We start from the raw sequence: 13,143 nt of genomic DNA, 5'->3' as shown, positions 1-13,143 counted from the left end.
GACAAAAGCTGCAGGAGAAGTCTGGTTTGAGCTCAGTGATTTATTCTGCGTGTTGGAAATGGAAACCACTGATGCTCTGCCATTAAGAATTGGTAACAGGGAAGCTCTGCAGCAAATACAAACACGGCGTTAGCTGCGCATGCCAAAAAGTCCAGGAGCAGCAGAAAGAACCGACACACCATTCCTGCTGAGTGCTCTGTCCCATGCTTCTCAGGGCTTTGTGCTCGGTGAGGAGTTGGGGGTGGAGGCAGAGAGGAGCACCGAGAGCAAGGAGCAGGGGGCTGTGGATGCGGCCCCCGGCCGCTCGCTCCCCATAGCCTGTTTGACGTTAAACTTCAATCACAAAAGTGGAGCAGAGTGCAGGAAAATCATCACTGAGTTGCCAGAAAAACCAAGTCCCTCCAGTCAGTTCATAACATAGCCAAGGCTCAACACAGGAAAACATTGTCTATTATTTTCTACTTCGTGCTTCACCTTTACTTCAACCTTTACTTGCTTCTCTTGTACAGCGACCAGTTGAATTCACTGGTTTTTATTTATGCACTCATTTAAAATGGAAGTACCTGCAGTTTCTCTGAACAGTTCTCTGGTGGATCTGAACTTCAGAGAGTTTGGGCACAACTGGCTTTTCTTTTCCCATCTCCCTTTATTCACCGTCCTTGTTTGAAAAGGCATTAGGTCTCTTGGCTGCAGCAGGAGCCCAGAGTTTTAGTGGCAGGCTTTAAACAGAAAAGCAAAATTTTGCATTCTTTGTGCTCAAGTGCCCCCGTATCATCAGAGCTGGAGTGAAGCGTCCCAGAACTCCAGGGACCTGCTCAGTGGGATCGGAGACCAGGTTGACGTCAAGCGTTGCTCAAGCCATTGCGCGTTCCTGCAGTGGGAAAGAGTTTGGGAGTGTGGCTGTCGGTAAGACATAGAAGAGCACCGGCTGCACGGAATATTTATGTTCAGAAATGTGAGGGAAACGCCGGCTTCTAGAGGTGAGGAGCAGCACCTAGAAGGTTTCCCTCAGGGAAAACAGTTGTTTTGGGGCTGCCACATCACACTTTATATTTCTTGTTTCTTGTAAACAATTATGTGACTGCCGCTGGATCCGGCGCTAAAAATCAGCCATCCTGCACTGCCTGCCCCAGAGAGCCTGACGCGGCCAGCGTTTCTTTAAAAGCTCACTTTGGATTTTTATGTTTCCGAGAAAAGACACTATTCTTAGCTACAGACACGTGGAAGAATGCAGGGAAAAGAGATTCCAGATGCGCTGGCCGCGAGGGCCCTCTCGGTGAGTAATGCGGGAGGAGCGAAGTGGATCAGCTGTGCGAGTGCCCCGAGAGCAATTCTCTCACCCTCACAAGTCCCCCAAAGGCGGCAAGCGAAGGCTCGTAGGCTCCTGTCCGCGTCCCCTGGAAGAACCTGCATAATCCTTGATGGAAGGCTGCAGGGCATCACGGCGGGCGGCTCTCCCTTGCGCCGATCCCTGCAAGGGCTGTGGCTGTTAGGGCATCACTGACAGTGCCTAGAAACGGAAAGGACAAGGATGTCACCTCCTGCCAGGGCGAGGTTGTTCCTGTCCAGCTTGTCTGGATTGACCGGTGGCTGGATGTGTGTCCGAACGGGCGGCTTTTAAACCTTCCGTACCTCCCGCTTCTCTGCACAGTGTGATGCTGCTGCTTAAATTACCCAGTGCTTGGCCACCGGTATTTTGAGATCATGTTTGTGGCCAGAAAAATGGTTTATGGTTGCTTTAGAGAAAGTTCTGCTCGTAGTTTAGTAGATTAAAAAAATAATGTTCTGCTCTGCGTAGTAACATAGTGGTTTGACATATGACAGTATGAATAGGCTTTCCTCAGTGTAAAAGTAACCGGAGTCTTTCCAAGCAGGAGAGCCACAAAACTTAATTTAAATTCTTCCCGTTACCACTGATAAGTCGGAAAAACTGCAGCCCTGCCCCTGCGGTTTGTCAGGGCTGGAAAGGAGGATCCGCACGTGCCGGCAGTTGCTGGTTGCTCAGCACGCGCAGTGTTCATGACGCTGCTGATTCAGACGCAGCTTCAATGAAGTACATTTAAGCCTGGGCTTAAATGTGCCCCGGGTTCTTGGGGGAGCACTCCTGGAGAGGGTGATGCTGGCGGCTGCGTGTCCTACGCAGTCGGTGAGTGGTGATGCTCCTGTTGTCCCTTTAAAACTCACTCAAGGGTAAACAGAATCATTTCTGTAAGAGCAAAGCAGGTAAGGTCCGGCAAGTTTTTCTAGAAGGATGCACGCTCGGTCAATAATCACATTTTCTTACCATTTATGTTTCATCCCCAATTTGCATTTTAAAAGTAGATATTGTCCAGCTGTAGTTGGACATGGCAATCCAAGAATGCGTCAAGCACGCTCTTCCACCCTTCTGCCGCGAAGCTGTTTTGCCACACGTGCCAAAGGTAGTTGTAGAGCCCGTTAAATGCGGAATTTATTACTTGCTGGTGACATCTGGTGAACTTGGGTCTCAACACATGACTGGTGGATGAAGTAGCCTTGTTTGGTTTGCGTCTCACTTAGGAAAAGAGTTACTTGACAGGGAGGCATCTTGTTTATCTGGAAAGAGTGTGCTCGATGGGAGAAGGAAAAAAAAAACCCATCGTGTGTTGTCGTGGAGGACATCAGCGCTGTCCTCGAGCCGCGCTCTGCCATGGCTGAAGAGCCCTGCAGACGCGTATCTACACCGTCAAGGGACTGAGAGGTGTTCAAGGACTTCTCAAATCCTTTAAGGGGTTTTTGAAAACCCTCTCCTCCCCTTGCCAAATATAAAATACAGTATAGCCTCAGAAATAACCGGGAGGGATTGCTGGTTGTCCTGAGTGACTTTGAATTGTGTGGGACGAAGACATCTTTGTGTGCAGCAGAAGGTGGTATTTCCCTTCATCTTGGACGTTGTGGCACACAGCACGCGACTGGTCACTGCTGTAACCGCTCGTTTCTTGCGACGGTGCTGGCGGAAAGGCTTGTTCAGTAGAACTCACCTCTCTCCTGTGTCTACCGTAGGGCGTGTTGGAGAGCTTCCTGGGCACGGCAGTCACCGGCGCCATATTTTGCCTTTTTGCTGGTCAGCCGCTCACAATTTTGAGCAGCACAGGACCTGTCCTTGTCTTTGAACGGCTCCTCTTTAATTTCAGCAAGTAAGTACAGGGGTGGAGGAGGGAGGAGGGGAGGAATGTCTCGCAGTAATGAAATACTAACTGGGGAATGAGACTGCTGGCGGTGGGGAAGGAGGGGATTTAGCGCGTGGAATGAAACATCTCTTTGTTCCTTGTTGAGGTTGCGGTGCGGTCATGTCGGGGATTTTCACCGGCACGCGTGTCCCGGGGCACTGCCCGGTGGGTGGGTGCCTCTTTCCTTGGAGCATCTTGGAAATTCTTGGCCGGGTCTGTCCTCGAGGAGAAGTTTGCACCAGTTACAGTCCGTGTGCTCTTCCTCCCTAGCCGCCACACGTCTTTCCCTGGCTGCTGTTTATTTTCCACAGGAGCAAAGAAAGGATTCCAGCTCTCCGTGATTTCGCTACCAAAATCCCGCAGGTCTCAAGGTTACCAAAACTTTGTCCGTAAATCAGTACTCGTTTGCAGTAATCACTAGGACTTAAAAAAGCGAAAGTGCCGATGATAGGAAGAGCTGTGGATCTCTGTTTGTCCCCAGAATTCCTCTCTGGAGCTTGGCTGCGTTAAATGCTCTGGGTATTTTTTCTTTTTAACTCTGTGAGCCTCTGTGTGAAGAGGCTCTGCTCCCTCCCCAGCATGCTGCAGCAATGGTAGCTGACACCCAGAGCCCCAGGGCGCCCGTTCTGTTAGGTGTTGTCATTCACTGTTCCCACATCTGCAGTGCTGGCAAAATAGAATAAGAATCCCTAAAGGAATCGGCGTATTCATCGGTGATTTTACATGTTTTATTCGCTGATAATTTTACATGTAGGACTACTGGTACTTTGAATGGAGTTTTGCAAGGAGATCATTTTGGGTGACACAGAAAACGCCTCAGATGCCTCGTAGCCCTCCCTTGCCCCATCAGGGAGTGTTCCCAGCACTGCAGGTTGTGAAAGACTTGTGTTTCGGTACGCAAACCCAACACAAAACTGCTGGAGTTGAGGCGTTACTGGGCTTCCTTTCAAAAGCAGCCGCCTGCGATGTGGAACAGCTCTTTGGCCACCAGTGGTTATTTTTAGAAGTCGTCTATTGAATTATGGAGCTGAGCATGGCTGCAGGTTGCAGTAGGGCAGGAGACGTGGTATGCTTAATTGGATCTCCTTCCTCATGCTGTTCCACCTCCATGGGTCATTACTCGGAAAGAATTGAGAACGTTGAGTTGAAGATGCCACGGAGAGATGACCTGCACCTTCAGATGCGATGCAGCCCCTGCTCTGCCCTGCACGGTCTGCTCCGTCCTGCTCAGGAGGGTCCCAGGAGATGGACTTGGAGCCCGTCTCTTCCTCCAACAGGAGCGTAGGCAGGGAGGGATGGAGGCTAGAAAAATGGGCAGAAAATTAGACTAACCCGGGAAGCTGCCAACTGGTGAGAGCTCCGCGGCAGAGCAAGACGGGCACATTTCTTTTCTTTCTCCGACTGGAATAAATGGATAAAATCAAGAATAGACATCCTGTAGCTGTTTGCATCTGGCAGGCAGGTCAGAGCCCAGGTGCAGCTTGCAGTAAAAAAAAAAAAAAAGCAAGATGGAAAAACACTTAGGACAGTTTTGGGAGGGAGAAGGTGGTTATTTTTAACCCGAGGAGGAGGTGGTGGTTATAAAAGCTATTGTCCTCACAACCTGCTGGGGCAGAATGGCAGGATTTTTCGAGGGAGTCTTTCTCACGAGGAAATTGGAATTAAGTACTGTGATTTTTCAATAACGCATTTGTGGTTGTTCGTATTCACAACACCCTGATCCCTGCTGGGAGCAAAATTAAAAAGATTTCCGGTCTAGCAATTCATTTCAAGTTTGACTCTGCATCATCTAAAAAAGCCTCGCACCGAGCTTTGGGTGCCTGCGGGAGCAGCGCTGGCGGGTCGATGCTACAGGGGTCAACTCCCATCCTGCCTGGTGAGCTCTGCTCCCGTGCGGAGTCTCTCCGCTGCCCGTTGTGAAATAAATGCGGATTTCCAAGCTGGAAGCAGCGGGAAGCGAGGCACTGGGCTTCCCAGGAAAGCAGGACCCCAGCCCTCCTGCCTTCCAGCCGCCAAAGCGGGCCTTTGGGAAAGGTTCCCCTCCGGAGACCTCGGAAGGAAAATTAATCATGGCAAAAGTACTTAGCTTGCGCATTGCGTATGTGAAATGTCCTCTGCTTTTTCATTTGCTCTGCGAGCTTCAGAAGGGCTGCAGAAGTTTGAGGGGTTAAAAAAAAAGAAAATTAAAACCTTTTGAAGTTCTTCAATGGTGTGCAGTCAGGATGCCATCTGGGCTTCTGCCAGCTGTCCTCTCTGCGCTCGCTCAGATGGATGGCAGCTGCTGCTCTCTGGGGCGCTGGCTCCGGATATCTCAGAGAGCTGTCACTGGGCTCTTTTGTTACTACTTTTCTTTTTTCCCCTTCTCTTTTTGTAGATCATCACTTTGTTCCTTCCTTGCTCCTTACCCCGCTTCCAGGCCAGACTCTCAGTCTGGCCCCGAGATGGTTTATCGAGCCCACCTGACACCCGACCCAGGGTCCCTCCAGAAACGCATCGCGCTGCCCAGCGACGAGCCGTTAGCTGGCACCCTGCCTGCTCTGCGGCCTTTTCTCCCGTTTTACAGTCACGGGGTTGTAGATCTCCCCCCATTGAGGTGCTCTTGTGTTCTCTACGCTGCAGTTTTATACTGTGTGCTCCCTCGAACCCCACTTCTGGCCGGGATTTCTGCTGATGGTGGGGTAGGTGCTTGGGGTGCACCATGCAAAATTGATGCAAAATTTGCCGCCTGCGTGAGAATGTCGACAAAGGGTGGAGGTATGTGACAACACACCATGTCTACTCAGAAAGAGTGTGTAAAAAACAGGCACACAGGAGATGCAACGACGTTTTTTAGTAATACTACGCAAGGTTTGAGAGCGGGGACTTGAGTAAATGGTGGGACCCCTAGCGAGCTCTGAAGGCATCTGGTTCTGCCAGGTTGCAAGCACCCTACCCAATGTTTTGTCGCCGAGCTAAAACCATCGCTGGGAGCAGGAGCCGAGCCCTCTCCGAGGCACGCGTGGTTCTCTGGAGGAGCTGATGCTGGCCCGCATCGGTCCTTTCGCCGCAGACAGGCCTGGAGGGATTATGCTGCTGGGCAGTCTGTCCCTTTCCTGCTCCCTCCTGCCTGTTGAGAGGGGCTTGGAGATGCTCTTCTGCTATTGTGGGTGGTTATCTGGTGTAGTCTGCATTCCTAAACTACGACAAGCTCCCTTCCCCAGAACCTGCCTGGCAGGGCATTCCCTGCTCTGGTGCTCGCTTTTCACCTTTGTTTGGTGCCAAAAGCCTGCCTTTGGACTCGGCGTCGTGAGGGCACAGCGGCTTCGAGCAGCAAGCTAGGGGCAAACAGACTTCCCGAGAAGGTACGGTGTGGTTCGCCCTGTTGTTGCTCACAGCCTGCTACATCTTGGCAACCAGGGTTTGTCGTCTTGTGCTTTGTACTTCTTTATCGTCTGCTGATATTTTGATTTCTGCTGATATTTTGAGTTCTGCAGATAGCACAAGACAGAGACATGGAAACGCAGGCTCCTGAGCGGAGGCTTGGCAGGCAGTTGCTTTTCTGAAGCAGATTTTATAAACTGTGGTTATGTTTTCAGCTGGTGGAAAGCTGTCCGTAATGAGTTGCTCTTAGACTGGACAGCTGGGTGTTTGGTCCTTTACAGCTCCGTGTGTGTTTGCCGAGGAAGGATTTTTACTGGGAAGCCTAGAAAGACCTTGAATTCACTGGTGACATTTCTTAGTAGGGGCGTAAGCAGGACTGATGACTTCTGTGTGCTTTTCTGCCACCTCAGCTGTTAAACTGCACCGCATAGGTTTGTGGGGTGGCTGGCTGGAAACAGAGCTTAGCGCTTGGGAACAGTCTCGTTAAGTCTAAACGAGGACAGGTCGCAGAGGCTGTGCCTTCACCGCGTCTCAGTGGCAAGCCATGATCCTGTAGGAATTTATCTAACCTCTGGTCTGTTCCCTTCCTGCCGCCCCTCTCTTCTTGCAGAGACAATGACTTTGACTACCTGGAGTTCCGTCTCTGGATCGGCCTTTGGTCAGCCTTCCAGTGTCTCATTCTCGTCGCCACCGATGCCAGCTTCCTCGTCAAGTACTTCACCCGCTTCACCGAAGAAGGTTTTTCCTCCCTTATTAGCTTCATCTTCATTTATGATGCTTTTAAGAAGATGATCAAGCTGGCAGACCATTACCCCATCAACTCTGAGTTCAAGGTGGACTATATCACGCATTACTCTTGTGCCTGTGAACCATTAGATCAAGGTAAGAGAATGTTTTATGAGCTCTCCAGTTTGCAGGTAGGAGATTGCATTTGCTTTTGCTTTCCCTTGTGCTGCAGCCCAGATAATAAAGAGGTAGATCAATCCTTCTTCATCAGTTTTCTTCAGATATCCGATCTGAGCCTTATTTTGAGGCTGAGGGGTGAATTTCACCCTAAGCACCGAGCGGAATGTCTTCCTAGCTGAGCTTTCTGGGACTCCTCGTGTGAGGATCATCACTCCTGGTATCCGGTGTGCCGTTTTCTCAAGCGCAGGAGCCGGGTTTAGTCAGGGCGTTAGCCAGATGTGGGTGGTGTTGCACCTCCTGACTGCGCGTATGAGTGGAAAAGCACAAACAATTCCGTTTATGCTATCAGTAGAGCGTGGGCTGCGAGGCGAGTATAGCCAGCGTACGTATAGATCTGGCAACACAACCGGGAACAAAAGGTTACAAACCCCAAATACACTGGCTGATACCATCAGGGAAGCCGTGACCGCTCCTAGGATCCTCCCGACGGTGAGGACTGATTGAGAAACTTGGTTTGTGCTCAAAGTAAACTTGAGGTTATCTCGACGTACCTGTCGGACAGGAAGAGCTTCTGGGCGCTGCTAGGCGCCTCTGCGCACAAGGCGTGGGGAGCCGGGTCCGTAGGAACCGCGCGCTTACGGCAGTGATTGAGCGTCGGATCTCTGCAAGCGCTTGGGTGTCGGTCTGGTTTGGCTTCCGTCTTCCTCTTGCGGCGGCTGAAGAGTTAGGGTGGTGACATACGTTACTGAGAGAAGCTAGAAAAGGACCACGAAGAGCTGTAAGAGAGACATTTGCTCTCTCTTCTCAGAACTGACCTCTCAAGAAAAGGAAAGCTGTCCCAGTGCTTATCCGGACCCTGGGCTGGCTCCGGTGGCATGGAAGGCAAAGGCGCTTACTCTTTCTCCAGTCAAGCAAGCGACACCTGTGCAATATTTTAACACAACTTACATAATCCTACAGGACATAAAAGTACTTGCAAAACCTAAATAAAACATGGGGACGTGGCTGAAAAGATGATTTTCAGGAAGGATTCAGTTTCTAAATGAAATATAAAATAAATTATTTCTAGTCCCATGGAAAGAAAAGGAAACCATGTGTCTTTGTCAGAGTAAACGCCACCCTTTTTCCAAAGAAATTATCTCCATCCTGTTGATTTCAATTACTCTTTTATTTGTTTCTTTAACTCAAAAAAATGTGTTTATGCTGGATTCTGAAATGCATTTTGCTTTCCTGGATATCTTTGGGGATGTGCATTAACTTTAAATTGATAATTAGGAGAGTTTTGAGGATATTTACTTTAATTCCACAATTTTCAGAAAAATATTGCAATCTCATGAAATATTATATTGTCTGTCTTTCCGTTTTATTTTTCACAATGACTTCTAAAAAAACCTCCAGTTAGATTTGAATTATGTTTCACTGGTCTTTTTTTTTTTTTCCCCCCCTTTTGGAAGTGATTTATGATTGATGCTTTTGAGTCACTCTGGAACGATACTGGGTTCGCTTTATCTGAGGAAAGAGATGGCAGCTTGATTATTTTTTTTTTTTTTTTTACAAAGCTGGAGTAACAAGTCATTTAATAGTTGCGATTTGCTTTCCTTCCTAGCTGTTCCACCACTACGCTCACAATATTCCTTTTTCCTGTCCTCTCTTGCAGTTAATAGCTCGTTATTTAACGGGACGATGGTGCCGTCAGCCGATGAGCTGCCCTATTCCTCTACGGAGATGGTAAGTGCCCTTCGGCAGGGCAGGGATGATACGGTCTCCTCTAAGTGCCGTGTGTTTCTGCTGGGCCGCGCCAGCAGGTCAGGAATCAATCACGTGAAGAAAATCCACGTGTTGAAACTCCCCCGTTGCCCATGGTGTGGTGAAGGTGGGACGCTGCTCCTTTTGGCACGCTCACTTGGTCCTCCAAGGATTTCTCGTGTACAGAATCCTGTGTGCGCGATTTGGTGATAGGAGTGACTCACTAAGAGCGGCCTCTTTCTTGCGGTCTGATCTGTGTCTGTTGGCAAGATGGAAATGGTTCTCCCGGGGCATCAGTCAGGTCCTTGTGTGCAGGACTGTGATGGTGGGAGTGCCGTGGCCAGCCCTTCCTCTGGAAGGTCCTGTTTCCATCCCGTTCTTTGATCTTCTTTAGCTAACGCTGACTTTTCCACGTTCTGCTCCAGTGGTGAGCTTTGGATGGTGAGGAGAAAGAAACAGCTCGGTGGGGTCAGGTATGTTTGTGTTTCATGCAGGGGAAGTAAGTTGAGAACTTTCTGCTGAAGAGTACAGCAAATGAGAGCAGATGTGGCAGCACCTTGTCAAACAGCAGCACGTAACTGGGTTTTTTGTTGGGTTTTCCCACCCACTGCCATCAGTGTCAGCAAAATTATGCCTCAGTTCAGCTCTTGGGATTCCCAGCATTTGCTGAGGAAGCTACAGTTCCTCAGGTTCACTTCCACAGGCTCCACTTCACCACGGGCGTTAGGAGACAGATGCTCATCTAATGTGTCCTGTGCGGCTCTGGATTCCACAAGTCCAAGTAGTACCTCCCTGTCTGGCCATCACAGTCAGTCCTTATTAGTAATGAAATTTTCAAATCAGAATGGAAGCAATGAAAGGAAATTCCAGATTCTTATTTGTGTTTGCATGAGCAAGGTTTCATGGAAATGCTCTCTTTTTTTTTCCTGCAGTACAACACCACCATTGACTGGTCCTCTCTGACAATGAAGGAGTGCTTGAAATATGGAGGACAGCTTGTGGGCAACAACTGTGACTATGTCCCTGACATCACCCTCATGTCCTTCATCCTCTTTTTTGGCACCTACACCTGCTCCATGGCCCTGAAGAAATTCAAGACCAGTCGCTATTTTCCAACCACCGTAAGTATCTCCTTTCAGCTCAGCCTTCCTTTGGGTGTGGCTGTCACACAGGCGGGGGCGAACGCTCCGCAGGGAAGCCAGATGGCATTTGTAGAGGCGTTTCTCCCTGAGACCTGCCCTCACCCCCTTCCACTCCCCATTTTTGGCATTCTGACACACAGGGATTTATCCTGCATGGATGTTTACTGTTCTGCTGTGTTACAATTGAACCTCTATTATTTTTAATAAAAAGGAAACAAATTCCATCCAGGCTGGAATGCAACTCAATTTATCTGTAACCATGTGAACCCAAGAAGCCTGGAAGGAACAACAGCTCTGAAAAGATCACACAGAGTTACAGACAAGCGTGGGTCATGCCCAGTTAAGTTCTGGGGCCTGGCCAGCTTTAGGTTGTCGTGGTCCAATGACTTCAGTAGAGTTGCACTCTTCAGCGCATCTTGAGGCTTTAACTGAGAAACCTGGTTTCTTTTTGTGTCTGTGTAGGTTGATTAATTAGTTGAACAAAAACCAATGTGATCTCTAGCGCTTATATGGAGATGGGAAGGTAACCCGCTTAGCGGAAGAGGGAAAGGCTGTGGATGTTGTCTGCCTAGACTTTAGTGAAGGCTGTGACACGGTTTCCCACAGCATTCTGGAGAAACTGGCTGCTCTGAATGGTTCTGTGCTTCTCACCTTCTAAAGGGAATCATAGAATGGTTGGAGTTGGAAGGGACCTTCAAAGGTCATCTAGTGTAACCCCCCTGCAAGGAGCAGGGACCATTCGTGTCAAAGTTCATGACTCTTTCTGTTGTCTGGTGTAAAATACCATTTCTTCCCTTCCCCGTTTTTTTTTTTCATCAGCATTGCAAAATCAATCGTATTAAAAGAATGGAGGCTGGGGTTAGCAGAGTATTTTTTTTGTTAAAGCTGCAGACATTATGAATCCTGTGATAACACGAGAAGCTCGACTTGTGTCAAAAAAAGCAGTCTCTGGCCCTGTATAGAAAAACATGAGTATGTGGACCCTAAAGAACCAGAGATCGAAAGGCAAACAGGAGAAGACAGTATTTTATATGTCTTAAAAAATTGCTGGTATTTTAGGTTCATTTATAAATGTTCTAGATCTGTTAATATTGGAAGCTGACCCTGAAAAGTCTCTGGAGACACTGCTGCAGAGGAGCTGGGTCTCCATAGTAGTGGTTGTTGGCCGCTGTCAAACGTAACATCAGTGAGACTGCCTTGAAGAATTCGTGTGGGAGTTTCTTACAAAAGCAGTTTTCTTTTTCCTTGGGCTTGTTTTTGTACTTCCACATAGGCTTAATTGGCTTTAAGACAGCACAAAAAAGTCCCAGGGCACGTTTAGGAAAACGGCATCAGACATGACAATGCGCACCTTTGTTTCTACAAAATGGGAAATTACGAGCTTGGATTGCCACCAAGCGCAAGGCTGGAGCGTCCCACAGAAACTAAAGCGTGGGTGCGATGGTGTTTCAGAGTGCTAACTGCTGTTACGGTGTGTCGACTTCTGTTTCAGGCCCGGAAGCTCATCAGTGATTTTGCCATTATCTTGTCCATTTTGATTTTCTGTGGAATAGATGCCCTGGTAGGTGTGGACACACCAAAACTCATTGTGCCAAGTGAATTCAAGGTAGGTCACTGCCAGCTTGTTCTGTGGTCTTTGGGGTCAGTTCCCTTTTCCAGCCATCTGCCCTGGGTAAAATGACTTCCCCTCAAAACAGGAGAGTAGTCAGCTGTCTGGAAAGGACACTTTTAATGAGATTATTCCCTTTTTATTAGCATCATTTGGCTCAGCTCATTTATCTCCTGAGTTCTGCCTCCATGCGTAGAACATAGACCCAACTGTGATTTAGGATGTCGTCACTCCTCTATTGCATCTCTAATGGAAGCTTTCCTCTCCTTGCCCTTAAAAGCCAACCAGTCCCGAGAGGGGTTGGTTTATCCCACCGTTTGGAGGGAACCCGTGGTGGGTGTACCTGGCAGCAGCCATCCCTGCACTGCTGGTGACTATCCTCATCTTCATGGACCAGCAAATCACAGCCGTCATTGTCAACAGGAAGGAGCACAAGCTCAAGGTGGGTGTGCTTTGTGTCTTGCACGCGGGCGAGGAGCTGCCCGGTGCTTTTTCTGTGCTAGAGATGGGGGAACCTGTGGAGCGTCGAACGTACATGACACCTCAGAAACGTCATTACTGCTGTTTAATGGCAATATTGATTTTGTTGACAAGCGTAGAGTTTTTGGCAGGAAAATCACCGATTCATTTTAAAATCTTGAGCATTGCGCAAACAGCATTTGCCTTTCTTCTAAAGCAAGAACCCTGTGCAAGGCCAACTAGCAATGTCTCGCTCAGGAAGCGCTTAGTAGTTGTGGTTGGCTCCACCATCATGTGGCTTAACACATTCCCACGTTGAGTAGCTTTGGGACCACTCCTCCCTTTTCCTCTGCAAAAAGGTCCCGTGCCAGGAATAGCTGGATTTCACAAAACCAGCCAGCTACACCTTCCCTTCTAGGTGGGGGAAAGGACTTAGACCCATCGCGTCCTACCCTTTGCTGATATGGAGAGAGAAGAACTTAGAGCAGCCCTCATTTGAGAGGCAGAACTTCTGCTTAGAGCCCCTTTTCATGTCATGTGTAAACACAAAAGTTTCTTAAAATCTTCACAGTATTTTGATCTTTCCATGCAAGAGCTTCACTCTCCAAGTGTAACCTTTGGAGAACGACGAAGGAAAGCATTGTATTACTTGTAAATACAGGCTGGTCAAAGCTTCTCTTGTAAAGGGTGCTGATCTGAACAATGTCTAAGTGCCTTCTTAACCTTGCTGCCC

At 48.7% G+C, this 13,143-nt stretch overlaps 1 protein-coding gene across 6 annotated transcripts in view; it reads left to right on the top strand.

Moving 5' to 3' along the window:
* SLC4A4 (solute carrier family 4 member 4) overlaps positions 1-13,143 on the top strand; it is a 145,701-nt gene that overhangs the window by 111,938 nt on the left and 20,620 nt on the right. For all 6 annotated transcript variants that reach the window (XM_086747027.1, XM_086747026.1, XM_086747024.1 and 3 more), the window contains 6 exons: positions 3,022-3,155; positions 7,159-7,430; positions 9,112-9,182; positions 10,133-10,321; positions 11,835-11,948; positions 12,232-12,393. In XM_086747027.1, coding sequence (XP_086603153.1) covers positions 3,022-3,155; positions 7,159-7,430; positions 9,112-9,182; positions 10,133-10,321; positions 11,835-11,948; positions 12,232-12,393 — 942 coding nt within the window. The remainder of the gene's footprint in view (positions 1-3,021; positions 3,156-7,158; positions 7,431-9,111; positions 9,183-10,132; positions 10,322-11,834; positions 11,949-12,231; positions 12,394-13,143) is intronic.

The sequence above is a fragment of the Chlamydotis macqueenii genome, chromosome 4 (genome assembly GCF_036417535.1).
Source record: "Chlamydotis macqueenii isolate bChlMac1 chromosome 4, bChlMac1.mat, whole genome shotgun sequence".
Taxonomy (NCBI): Eukaryota; Metazoa; Chordata; class Aves; order Otidiformes; family Otididae; genus Chlamydotis; species Chlamydotis macqueenii.
Note: the sequence above shows the minus strand (reverse complement) of the source record. Positions and strands in the feature narration are given on the sequence as shown.